The sequence below is a fragment of the Leptidea sinapis genome, chromosome 16 (genome assembly GCF_905404315.1).
Source record: "Leptidea sinapis chromosome 16, ilLepSina1.1, whole genome shotgun sequence".
Lineage (NCBI taxonomy): Eukaryota > Metazoa > Arthropoda > Insecta > Lepidoptera > Pieridae > Leptidea > Leptidea sinapis.
In genome coordinates this window covers 9,449,104-9,462,533 of record NC_066280.1, presented here as the reverse complement: position 1 = coordinate 9,462,533, position 13,430 = coordinate 9,449,104, and the positions used below count along the sequence as shown (strand labels likewise).

The following is a 13,430-nucleotide window of genomic DNA, read 5'->3' as shown; positions in this document are numbered from 1 at the left end:
TGTGCTTCTTGAGAGACCAGAATTCTCATATTGAGACTCACTAATGTCTCAATAGGTTTTATCATCGCAGTGCAATTGGTGACGTTGCTGCAGAATCTCGTTTAATAAATTGTGAACAAGTTGTTATTTACCTGCGTTGCCGTTTATTGTACCGGTTCCTGAGGGGTATTTTATTTGGCTATATCGTGTCACGGAGTAAATCTCTCGTTAAACCTGTGTACATATGTGAGTGTTTATAGTGTGGACTGGGTGCCGTTCGTAACACCAATTCTGCGTGTATTAGTGTCTCGTGTACAACTGATGAAGACGTAACCCTCTTCGGTCACGTCTCTCGTCATCCCGGAAGCAAGTGAGGGCTCCCGGAATGCCCCAACACGTACGGTCAACACGTCGCTCAGATCCGGCCCTTATATTAAATATTAATATTATAATTATTTTAATGTTAGACGAAAACAAAAAGGCCTCGTATAGATATTGCAGTATTGTCAAGTTGCTTGGCAACAAGCTCTTTTATAACGATAACCCACCTTTCGATTTGCAAAAAGGTTATCACCGTTATTTCTGAAGCACTGCAGCTCGAATATTGTTTATTTAGAGGCGCCGTTGCTCTCAGTATGCCAGCAAAGGGCAATGAGGGACAGAAGTGGTTTTATTTACAATTAGATAATGCAACTATCATTACAATTATTCGTCGTCATTCATCAATACTGAATAAGACGACGAATTTAATAGATATACCAAAAGGTATGGACGATCCATCAATATTGGTATAATTGTACAAATCACCAAGTGGATTACGCGTCATTCAGACGTTTGGCTACATTTAATCCCAGAAGTGAAGTAGATCATTTGAAAATAATTAATTCTTTTTTTAATTCTCCAATATGTTAGGATACTGTCCCGTAATGCCGTCGTGGCAGGTTGCTCATAATGTTTTGTCAGCTGTGCACACAAGTGCCAAGCCGCTAACGGTACATGATGTGTTAACTCGTAACCGATAGAGGTGATGATATTATCGCGACTTACATTCAAATGAATTGTTTACAATGTACAGTCAAATATCGGTTCTATCGTAACAGTGATAAGATAGATATTGTTTGAGTCTCGGAAGCAAGACTAGATTGTACCGTGGACGGCCTCTCAGCGGATGTTCCCCGAGTTCACTCAGACAGAATTCAGCTTTGGGCCTTCGTACCTGCGTGCTTCGATATCGAGTTGTTCCCTATAGTACAACAATTGATCACATCCTCCGATCACCCATTCACGGGCTTGCTGAGACGAGTTTTAAATAGAAGTTGTTTCCAAACAGTTGAATTATAAGTTGATCAATACTTTGATAATGTGCTTTTGTTAAAAATTGTTCATTAATGTTGAATTCTCTTTAAAACTGCATTGATAACCAGTTTACGAACGTCAATGCGTTGCGTTTTCAATAAACAAGTTCTAGATTGGTTACATTAGTTTTATCAGCATTTCTCATCGTTCATTTACCTCTAATATGACATTAACATATCTATATTATTTTTACTCTTTCTTCGTAGATAAGATAACTTTGGACCAACTAAATAGTCATTTGACTTCTGTGGAATACTTCGTATATTGCTGAACCTTAAAGTTATTGTTGACCAGCTAAATAATTATTTATCATAGATATATGATTCGATGCTATCCAAATATCGTGAGCCTTGTTCTGTGTAAAGTCCACTAAGATGCGTCTTCAATCAATTTGACATGTGCTTCGCCTCTTCTATAGGCATCCTCAGGATGTTAACTCGCCAAATTGGCACGAGACTTACTTACACTCAAGAAGACTCACAACATTTGGATAATTAGTTTAGCTTAGTTCCTGAGTCTGATTCAGATAAATGTAGTTCATCTGTACTAATATTACCGATGTTGTTCATTAGTGGAGTCGCTGGTATACTGGCGCTGCGCGGCGCGGTCGGGTGCGGCGCTAGGCACAGGGCTGGTGCTCCTGGTGGCGCTGGCCAGCTGCTCCGTGGTGTCAGTACTTGCGTACGCCGCGCTGCTGGCACTCTCCGCGGCCGTGGCCTTCCGCATCTACAAGAACATCCTGCAGGCCGTGCAGAAGACCAATGATGGCCACCCTTTCAAGTAATACACCTCTCATACAATTAACACTTACTATAATTTTTCAAAATTCATACATTCATCTACTTTTCGTGTCAGGTGATATATCCTAATAAATTATCTTTGATCATCTCTCTATAATTCGTTGGAACTCTTGAAACTCTCTACCGTTATTATATTGTTTGCTTATAACTATTAATACTAATTAAAGACAAGTGATATGAATTAAAAGGTTGACCCCATTGCAGTTTATAATATTAAACTTATCGGGTACTTTCCAGTAAACACAATAAAATTATAAACAGGGTAAAAAATAGCACCCTGGCGTACACCCACATTTCGTTTTAGAATTCAGATGACGACACGATAAAGTGTTGAATATTACATAATTAGTACATGAACGAAGAATTATTGGTATCCGAAATGTTTTCTGTATCCATAATAATACAATGCTAGTAAGCTACCGAAGGTGAGTCTATACTATCAAATGCTTTAGAAAAGTAAGAGATACAAGAAATAAAGAGGTCTCGTATCACTAACAATATTGATACTTTTTACTGTCTTAAATGAGATTATAACTTTAGCATCATGAGAATGGCAAATGGATTATGTTAATCTCTTAATAATAAGCGGCTTGAACTTCCTTTTTCTATTCTTGCCGAATTGCCCAGAATTAAATTAATGCTTTAGCCAATGTATATGAATGGCTTTGATGCAGTGTGGAAGGAATCTTAGCAAAGACGTTTGCTATCTTATGATTATCTGAATATTAATAAATTTATATTGTTTCCGTAATTAAGTATATAATTTTATTTGTTTTTATAATTATTTTTCAATGACTAAGTTTAATTATACCTACATAATTAATTTTAAGTGATAATGTACAGAATCCACTGTGTTAGTTTTAATAAAATAGGATTTTGAATGGATTAGAACGCTGATTATGACTTGATATTAAGTAGCCTTGGATTGTGTTCATAAAATTATACGACAGTATAGGTATGAAATGACGGTAGAAATTAATAATGTTTATCTTACAATTATATTATTATGTAATTTTTGTTGTAAGTTTACACAAGGTTTTATTTAAATTTTGGATGTCTTTTCTGAAGACAATGCTAAAAACCTAATACATTTATATGACGACAAATATAGCCCAGTGATTAGTTACCCTGCCTACTGAGCTAGAGGTCCCGGGTTCGAATCCCGGTAAGGGATTAAGGGAATAAGGGACGAGATGAGCAGGACGTTCAGCTGATGGTAATTGATACACCCTGCCCATTACAATGCAGTGCCGCTAAGGTTTATTGGAATCCCAAAAATTCTGAGCGGCACTACAATTGCGCTCGTCACCTTGAGACGTAAGATGTTAAGTCTCATTTGCCCAGTAATTTCACTAGCTACGGAGCCCTTCAGACTGAAGCACAGTACCTAATGTTTACACATTACTGTTTCACGGCAGAAATAGGCGCCGTTGTGATACCCATAATCTAGCCGACATCCTGTGCAATATGACGACCTATGAGTATGACGATCAATATAGCCCAGTGATTAGTGACCCTGCCCACTGAGCTAGAGGTCCCGGGTTCGAATCCCGGTAGGTGCAGACATTTATATGATGAATATGGATGTTTGTTTCTGAGCCATTGATATGTATGTTTAAGTAAGTGTATCGTTGTCTTGTACCCATAGTACAGGCTGTGCCTAGTTTGGGGCAAGCACGGACGAGTAAAAAAAAGGACTCCGCGCCGTGATATTAACAAGTGAAGCACCATTAAGTAAAAATATTTTAATGCGACGTAAACCGATCGGTCACAGACGATGGCAGATGTCATAATGGCGGCTGATCGGCTTATATTAGTGTAAGTGTGTGCGTGGAGCTATGTATTTACACGTTAACTGGCTTGGTTTGATGCTTCACTGTAGGTGACGCGAAGTCCTTATGTTTTTTACTCGTCCGTGGGGCAAGATAATTTGTGTAAAAGTGTGTTAACATGTATTTATATTATTTACGTGGCGTGTTCCAGATACCTGCTGGACAAAGACATGACCGTGAGTGTGGAGCGCGCGCAAGCATTGGCCGCCTCCACCACCGCACACCTCAATGCAGCACTGCACGAGCTGCGCAGGTACCACCAAATCTCTCCGGATGCGTCCTAGATTTTGACTTTCAAAAGTGATATTTGTGCCAAATAAGTCAGGTTCCCTAATTTTGTGATTACCTATCTTTTTTAATGAAACCCATGATCACACACTTATAGAAGATAACTTAATATGCGCACTTTTTCTCTCTCTGCTGTATATTCTGTTGATGTATCAAGGTTAGTTAATAATTATGTATTATCTAAAAAAATATAAATAAAAATAAACACCTAGTTGTTAAACAAGTGATGAACTGTGCTGTAGATTTTATGGTACATAATTTTAAACAAATAAATATTCATACTTGAATAGTGTATTTAAAAGATCATCAAAGTCATTCATTCTGCTTAGATTATTTATACGCCTATATAGACTATGACAGTGGAAACGTCGAACAATTGAGTTTAAATTTTAACCTAACCTAACCTCTATTTTGAGCAATTCACTCACTCAATCGCGAGCGTAAGTCATAGCTTGTCACGCAACACTAATATTCCTGGCCTGTTTTTATCGGTTGTCTAACAGCAAGAGACTCTATGTAGATGTATTAATTATCTATGGATTTATTATATTTATATGGACTAGGGAGTCTAAATAACACAGCGTTATTTGAGAAGTAAGAAGGAATTTATTTAATGAAAATAAGGGACGAGACGATCGGGATGTTCAGCTGATGCTAATTGATACGCCCTACCTACCACCCTACCAGTGCCACTCAGTGCCGTATTCTTCAAAAACCCAAAAATTCTGAATGGCACTACAATTACGCTCGTCATCTTGAGACATAAGATGTTAAGTCTCATTTGCCCAGTAATTTCACTAGCTACGGAGCCCTTTAGACTGACACACAGTATGGTTAACACATTACTGCTTCACGGCAGAAATAGGCGCCGTTGTGGTACCCATAATCTAGCCCGCATCCTGTGCAAAGGAGCCTCCCACTGGTTAGGTAATTATGGCGACGTTGAACACGAGCTGTCGCTGTGGTTTACGTTGTGGACTGTAACCCAAGTTTCTTGGGAGCTGGTCTTATAGTGAACGTGTGTAGTGATGAGTGACTCAATGCTTGCAGACTGTTCCTGGTTGAAGACCTGGTGGATTCGCTGAAGTTCGGCGTGCTGCTGTGGTGCCTCACCTACGTCGGAGCCTGCTTCAACGGAATCACGCTCATCATACTCGGTAACTATTGCTACGGACCCCTTCTCCTCATAATCATCATTATCATCAGCCGGAAGACGTCCACAGCTGGACAAAGGCCTCCCCCAAAAGATCTCCTGCGCTGCTCTCATCCAACGTATTCCGGCGATCTTGACCAGATCGTCGGTCCATCTTGTGAGGCACCTACCAACACTGTGTGTTCCGGTACGTGGTCGCCATTCCAGGACTTTCTCCTATCTCCCGTATTCGCTCGTTCTCCTATCAATATAATACTAAATACACGGTCGTTTATACCACGATACGTGGCTTTTATCTCTTGGAACCTTTGTACGATCATCGTGAGAGACTTGGATGAGCCAAAACTATAATGGTAGAGTGGGCGCTATGGGCGCTGTCAATCAATATACGAACATACATACAGTAAGGAACAGTCGCCTAGTTGTCCTCTAGATATATAACTAGTCTTTGACACAAATAGGTTTTTCGAAGATCCGCCAGTTAATTTCTCAATTGCAAAAGAGTGAATTATTGTTACCTACCGTTATTGTGGTTGGTGAATAATACGTGGTCAAGAGGATATCTTATTATTTCGAGTGTTTTGAAAATTTAAATGCTGAAACCGAACTCCAGCTATCGAACGATGGCGAAAGAAAGCTAGCACAAGAAAGAGATGCAAATCATGTTCGCCGATTTTATCGTACAATGGGCAGTGCGGCCGATATTAGTACCATATTTGTGCTGCAGAAGAGGGCTATTCGCGCGATTTATAACCTAGGTCCTAAAGAATCATTAAGAGAAAAATTTAAAGAAATAAACATTTTGACTGTTGCTTCTCAATACATTTTTGATAATGTTCTGTATGTTCATAAGCACATTGAGGAATTTTCTAGAAACTGTGACATTCATAATGTAATTCATAATTCTAGAAACACGAGGAACAAACATGAACTTGTTATGCCTACTACTCGGTTGGGTCGAAACATGAACTTGTTATGCCTACTACTCGGTTGGGTCGAGTTAGTTAGTCTTTTGTTGGGCGATGTATATGCTTCTACAATATGATCCCAGAAAATGTACAAAACAAATGTGTTACGAAATTTAAAAATAAAGCGAACACCCTCAGGCTCTTTAATTATAAATGTTTATTATACGATATTACATTGTAATCCATATTTTATATTAAAGAAAAGCCCGCTGAGTTTCTTGCGCCCATTCTTCTGAATGGGTGGCAGTCTCTTTTGAATGGGTGGTAGTTTTTGACGTTCAATAAGTGATTTTAAATCCTATTTTGAATAAAAATATTTGAATTTGAAAAAATTTTAATAAATCAAATCGAATCCTACTCCTTAGTAGATCTGGGTAAATATATATCGATATATTTTGGAAACAAAAACCAATGACGTGTTATCGATTTAATTACTTATTTTGAGAGTATCAAATTTGATATTTTTTAAAAGTCCTCTACTAAGACCGTATCGAAATCAAAGATCAGAAATGACAAGGTAGCAAGAAAACGAGAGTTACGATTCAACTCATGGGATTGATTACCGTCGGCCACACTTCCTGCAACACCAGTGGAACCACAGAATGGTCTTTTATAGTGTACCTACGCTGCTTGTGATGGTTGAAGGTACGCTTTCAATAGAGGACCCCCTAGAAGAAGCATGTGCCCGGCATTTGTCGACGATCTTTCGAGGGCGACATTCGTTGAAGGGCTGACTTCCAGGAGGCAAAATTCGCTTTAGTTTGAGTTGGAGTCAAAATGAATACTTGTGTAGATCGGCGGCAGCCGCCTTCAGCAATATCTAGAAATTTCTGATTACGGACGGGTGACTTGAAAGTTGATCGTCAATTTTGACGAGGTGCTATAAATCTAAATTTTCGGACGTATTGCCGCTTTAAGTATATGGAGGTACGGTAAAGATGCAAAAAAGGCGTCTATTTCTGCCGTGATGTGTAAGCATTACTATGTTTCGGTCTGAAGGCGACGTAGCTAGTGAAATTACTGGGCAAGTGAGACTTAACATCTTATGTCTCAAGGTGACGAGCACAGTTGTAGTGCCGCTCAGAATTTTTGGGTTTTTCAAGAATCCGCTCAGGCACCGCATTGGCGAATCGATTACCACCAGATGAACGTCCTACACGTCTCGTTCCTTATTTTCATTAAAAAAAAAGGAACGCATCCTATCTTAATCTGCTGATTTGTATTAGCAAACGTGGAAGGACGTTCTGCGACGTAGGTGTCTGACTCTTGAATAGGCAGGCAATAGTTCGCCTTCCGAAGAAGAGCGTCGACCAGATACATCCAGCCGAAGTTGATATAAAGTGTATAAATTAGTGTTCATAATGTCTGTATTCATAGACATTATGACAAGCATTCGCTTGTCTTAATTAAAATATTAATATGGTTACTTTTTGGTAATTATTATTTCGAATATATTTTAGAGTTCTCCATAGCAACAAGTCTTCTGTGTGTAATTGCATAAAGTTTTGTTGTTGCCGTAGATGCTTTGTTTAGATTTCTTTAATAAAATATGATATCAAGGCGCGGAGTATTTACCTAACTTATGCTTTTCTTGAACTTTTTTAAGCAACTTTTTGAAGTTTTGAAGAAAAAATTGTGAGGGTGAAATTTTAAGATGCGCGCGCATCACTGTAACACAAAAATAACAAGGTGAAGTTAGTTCCTAAAATTTTCTGACGCACGCGTCATTTGTTATTTTTTTTTTGGTTTTTTCGTCCTTTATTAGAACAGGCAAAGGGTTCGAGCCCATACAGCCGTATTCATTATCTAATAATTAACTGTCAAAGCCATTGTTGCAACATTTTTACAATATTGTACAATATGATTTTTGCTAAAGGCCAAAGAGGTATAACTTGTTGCGTGCACACCTAAGTACACGCACACTTTTTTTTCATAGCTATATTTAAGATCAGATGTAAGAGTACATTGTGCTTGTGTCGGCAGGTTGGATAGCCCTGTTCACGCTGCCCAAGGCGTACGAGATGAACAAGGCGCAGGTGGATGCCAACCTGGAGCTGGCCCGCGGCAAGATCAACGAGATCGTCGCCAAGTATGTATAGCACCTGCCCTGTGTACCATCACACTAAAGTAATAGTTATTTATGCAACTGTTGTGTAATAAGGGGTATTAAAGCACGAATGTGGATTTATGATAATAGTATCACATGAATGTTTTAATACCTAATTATCAACAGTTGCATACAAGACTTTATCTACACCCAGAATATGAATCCTGTAAAAGATTCTGAAACAGTTAGCTTACTGCTAACATTAAAACACCAGTCCTAGTAGTAACCTAATATCAGTCATTACTGATTATATACAAATAAACTAAGTATTATTGAAACAATTATTTATTTTAGTAGTAATTTACATTTTGTATAGTGCAATAATTAAAATTCACTCGAATATAATGTTCTTTTGCAGCGTTTAAAATGAATCGCTCATTTTTTGTAAACAAAACAATAAAAATGGCGGGGATTAGAATAACCTACTTTTTTTTACGGCGCGCGACTTCTGGTAGTGTGGAACGCGCGTAAACGAAAATGTTCTTTTTTTGAAATTCATACAGATACCAGGCATCGAGCAATAAGAATGTGGCTGTCTGTTGAAATTCTTTGCGCATGAAGGGATTAAAAAAAACAAAGGATGTTATGTTATGAAATTCAGTACAACATTACAACACTCGTTTGGATGATGTAATGGTTATTAGAACATTGGGTGTTTAAATGTTGGCAATAAGCTAACTGTTTCAGAATCTTTAATAGAGGATTTTAAGCATGGGTGTAGATAAAGTAAAGTAAAGTATGCATTTATTCATGAAAACACAAAACATATATACATAGTAAAATTAACAAATAAAAAATACGGCGTCATGAAAAGGACACCCACTCAGTCTTTTTGGAAATGATTTCCCACACTGATTTTCAGTAGGTACCTACCAAGTCGACCTGTTGGCAGTAGCTGTAGACAACACGGCTCCTTTTGTTATAGGTCTTAAAAGTGACCATAGTAGAAAAAGAAAAGAAACTAAAAGATTGAATTGGAAAGCGAGTTTTAAAATATTTTTATTTTAATTTAACTAAATAGGACATATTTTGATTTTTAATTTATTTATTCATGCTGTTTATTTTTGATTTTATGCCTCTGTACACTTTTGTTTCTCTAATAGAAAAGAATTCACTAATACACAATATTATATTAACCCGACTTTATTGTTAAGTATTCTAAAATCTATAAGTAAAAAACAAAGAAGACCATTAAACTTTCAAACGTCGGCCAAAATCAAATGTGAAAAACATTGATCTGATCATTTCATAGTAAGACACCAATATGCTATAGTCAATATTGTAATGCGAAACGAAGTTTGGATAATTTCACACATTTTTTAATGAAAAAGAAATGTTCAATTTTTTTAAATATATTTTTGGCAAAATGTAGGAGAATGTCAAAATTAAAAGTCTCTTAGCAGCTAAAGTATTGGTCCTACTCGTTTGGTGCCAGAGTAACAAATGATAAGGACAATATTCTTATTGTTTCCTAACAACTAAATATTCAAATTCAAATTTTTTCAAATAGTCAAGTGAAGTATTCTCTCTGTTTTCAATGGCCGCCGCTATATCCACACTAATGGTCAAGTATTTTTCCTGTTGTCAATGGCCGCCGCTATATCCACAGTAATGGTCAAGTATTCTTCCTGTAGTCAATGGCCGCCGCTATATCCACAGTAATGGTCAAGTATTCTCTCTGTTTTCAATGGCCGCCGCTATATCCACACTAATGGTCAAGTATTCTTCCTGTTGTCAATGGCCGCCGCTCTATCCACACTAATGGTCAAGTATTCTTCCTGTTGTCAATGGCCGCCGCTCTATCCACACGAATGGTCAAGTATTCTTCCTGTTGTCAATGGCCGCCGCTCTTTCCACACTAATGATCAAGTATTCTTCCTGTTGTCAATCGCCGCCGCTCTATCCACACTAATGGTCAAGTATTCTTCCTGTTGTCAATGGCCGCCGCTCTATCCACACGAATGGTCAAGTATTCTTCCTGTTGTCAATGGCCGCCGCTCTATCCACACGAATGGTCAAGTATTCTTCCTGTTGTCAATGGCCGCCGCTCTTTCCACACTAATGATCAAGTATTCTTCCTGTTGTCAATGGCCGCCGCTCTATCCACACGAATGGTCAAGTATTCTTCCTGTTGTCAATGGCCGCCGCTCTTTCCACACTAATGATCAAGTATTCTTCCTGTTGTCAATCGCCGCCGCTCTATCCACACTAATGGTCAAGTATTCTCTCTGTTTTCAATGGCCGCCGCTATATCCACACTAATGGTCAAGTATTCTTTCTGTTGTCAATGGCCGCCGCTCTATCCACACTAATGGTCAAGTATTCTTCCTGTTGTCAATAGCCGCCACTATATCCACACTAATGTTCAAGTATTCTCTCTGTTTTCAATGGCCGCCGCTATATCCACACTAATGGTCAAGTATTCTTTCTGTTTTCAATGGCCGCCGCTATATCCGCAGTAATGGTCAAGTATTCTTTCTGTTTTCAATGGCCGCCGCTATATCCACACTAATGGTCAAGTATTCTTTCTGTTTTCAATGGCCGCCGCTATATCCACACTAATGGTCAAGTATTCTTTCTGTTTTCAATGGCCGCCGCTATATCCACACTAATGGTCAAGTATTCTTTCTGTTTTCAATGGCCGCCGCTATATCCACACTAATGGTCAAGTATTCTTTCTGTTTTCAATGGCCGCCGCTATATCCACACTAATGGTCAAGTATTCTTTCTGTTTTCAATGGCCGCCGCTATATCCACACTAATGGTCAAGTATTCTTTCTGTTGTCAATGGCCGCCGCTATATCCACACTAATGGTCAAGTATTCTTTCTGTTTTCAATGGCCGCCGCTATATCCACACTAATGGTCAAGTATTCTTTCTGTTTTCAATAGGCGCCGTCATATCCACACGGTCAAATATTCTTTCTGTTTTCAATGGCAGCCCACCTGTGTGATAGGTCGAGCCAATGTAACCAATTGTTCATTGCAAGAGTACGGGTTGGTGGTAGGCAGTAGAGATTGCACTAAACTATGATAATAAATGATTAACGCGTTTTGGTTACAGAGTGCGAGCGGCGGTGCCCCTGGGCAAGAAGTCGGAGAGCGAGAAGGACAAGTAGAGTGGTGGGAGGAGTGCGCTGTGAGGTGTGAGCGAGAGGCACGCATCGAGCTGTTTGTTTGAGTAGCGGCGGAGTTTCACTGTTTGTTATATTTATTATTATTGTACTTTTAAAGAACCTACGTTTACGTGTAAAGCTTTATGAGACGAGTCATGCGGAGATTATTGTATTTGCTTTTTGAAATTTTAAATTAAAATAACTATCGAACCTACACTTGTTTCCTTTGTACCCGCTATGATTTCTATCTACTATTTACTTTTCTAAAATTGATTATGATAAATCATATTCAGGATTAGCTTAGAACTACTAGTGCTCTACAAAGCGCAGGTCCGGCCATTCATGGAGTATTGCTGTCATCTCTGGTCTGGCGCACCCCAGTATCAGCTCGATCCATTTGACCGTCTGCAACGCAGAGCAGCTGGAATTGTCGGGGACCTAGCGCTCTGTGAACGGCTGGATCTCTTGGCGTTGCGTTGAGACGTCGCTTCATTGTGTGTCTTCTACCGCATTTATCACGGGGAGTGTTCCGAAGAGCTGTTTAACCTGATTCCTGCCGCCAAATTCCACCTTCGCACGACACGCCACAAGTTAGGATATCATCTCCACCATCTGGATGTGTGGCGGTCTTCCACAGTGCGGTTTTCAAGGAGCTTTCGTCCTCGTACTACGAAGCTGTGGAATGAGCTTCCTTGTGCGGTGTTTCCGTGACGATACCACATGGGTACCTTCAAAAAAAGCGCGTACACCTTCATATAAGCTTCATTATAACATGAAGAGGCCGACGTTGTGATTTACTCTCGACATGTCAATTTTGTAGTTTTAACAGTAAGTAAGCTAAACTTACTGGGTGTGCAGTAGAAATTTGGTTATAGAATGACGGAACTAAATTAACTTTATCACTAGTGCTATGTATTAATTTAGAAGAATTAAAGTAGGCACTGCCTAAATGTCTATATGGATGGCACGCTGGTCAACCGTCAAGTCATATTGGTCAGTATTGCTGTTGTGGTGGTTGCGAGCTAAACATACATTAAACAGTACACACACCGGTGTACCGTTTAACGCTTACCTAAACCTGATAAGAATACAATTGGAAATATTTCATTGTTATATAATAACGCAGTGTCTGAAGACGTAGGTTTTCAACCAGTGTATGTTGCCAGTGATGACTTACGGTACGCAGACGTGGTCGCTAACTATGGGCATTATGAGGAAGCTCATTTTCGCTCAGAGGTCAATGGAGAGGGCTATGCTCGAGTAGCCCAAATGATTGCGAAACTGAATTGGCAGTGGGCAGGGCACATATTTCGACGGACAGATGGCCGGTGGGGCAGAAAAGTCCTCGAATGGCGACCGTACCGGCAGTCGCAGTGGTGGTAGGCAACCCAGGTAGGCTGGTCCCCCACGATCTAGTCAAGATCGCTGGAATACGTTGGACGAGGGCAGCGCAGGATCAGTTGTCGTGGAGATCTTTGAGGGAGTCCTTTGTCCAGCAGTGGACGTCTTCCGGCTGATTATGATATATCTTGGAATAAAATATTTTTACCGCCAACTTAGTAACGTGCCACGCATAACGAATGACCAGACCCTATCGAAAATCAGTTTTGCAATAGATCAATTACTCGAATATAAAGGATCTGAGGAAGCAGTAACAGCACCAAGTGACCAACATAAATACCATCACTTTTCTATAAGTAAGGTGATTACTATCCGGGCGTTTTGACTTAGAAATACCTATATATTCCCAATAAAAATAAATAAGCCACGCAATTGAGATGGGGCGGCGCATTTTAGTTTATATGGCAAAGTAACGTTTGCAGGTTTAGTAC

At 39.3% G+C, this 13,430-nt stretch overlaps 1 protein-coding gene across 7 annotated transcripts in view; it reads left to right on the top strand.

The window, feature by feature from the left end:
• Nucleotides 1-11,812, top strand: part of LOC126968714 (reticulon-1-A) — a 52,669-nt gene extending 40,857 nt beyond the window's left edge. For all 7 annotated transcript variants that reach the window (XM_050813804.1, XM_050813805.1, XM_050813806.1 and 4 more), the window contains 5 exons: nucleotides 1,908-2,115; nucleotides 4,119-4,220; nucleotides 5,306-5,412; nucleotides 8,360-8,465; nucleotides 11,547-11,812. In XM_050813804.1, the coding sequence (XP_050669761.1) occupies nucleotides 1,908-2,115; nucleotides 4,119-4,220; nucleotides 5,306-5,412; nucleotides 8,360-8,465; nucleotides 11,547-11,601 (578 nt within the window). In that variant the 3' untranslated portion in view covers nucleotides 11,602-11,812. The remainder of the gene's footprint in view (nucleotides 1-1,907; nucleotides 2,116-4,118; nucleotides 4,221-5,305; nucleotides 5,413-8,359; nucleotides 8,466-11,546) is intronic.
• Nucleotides 11,813-13,430: the final 1,618 nt, after the last annotated feature.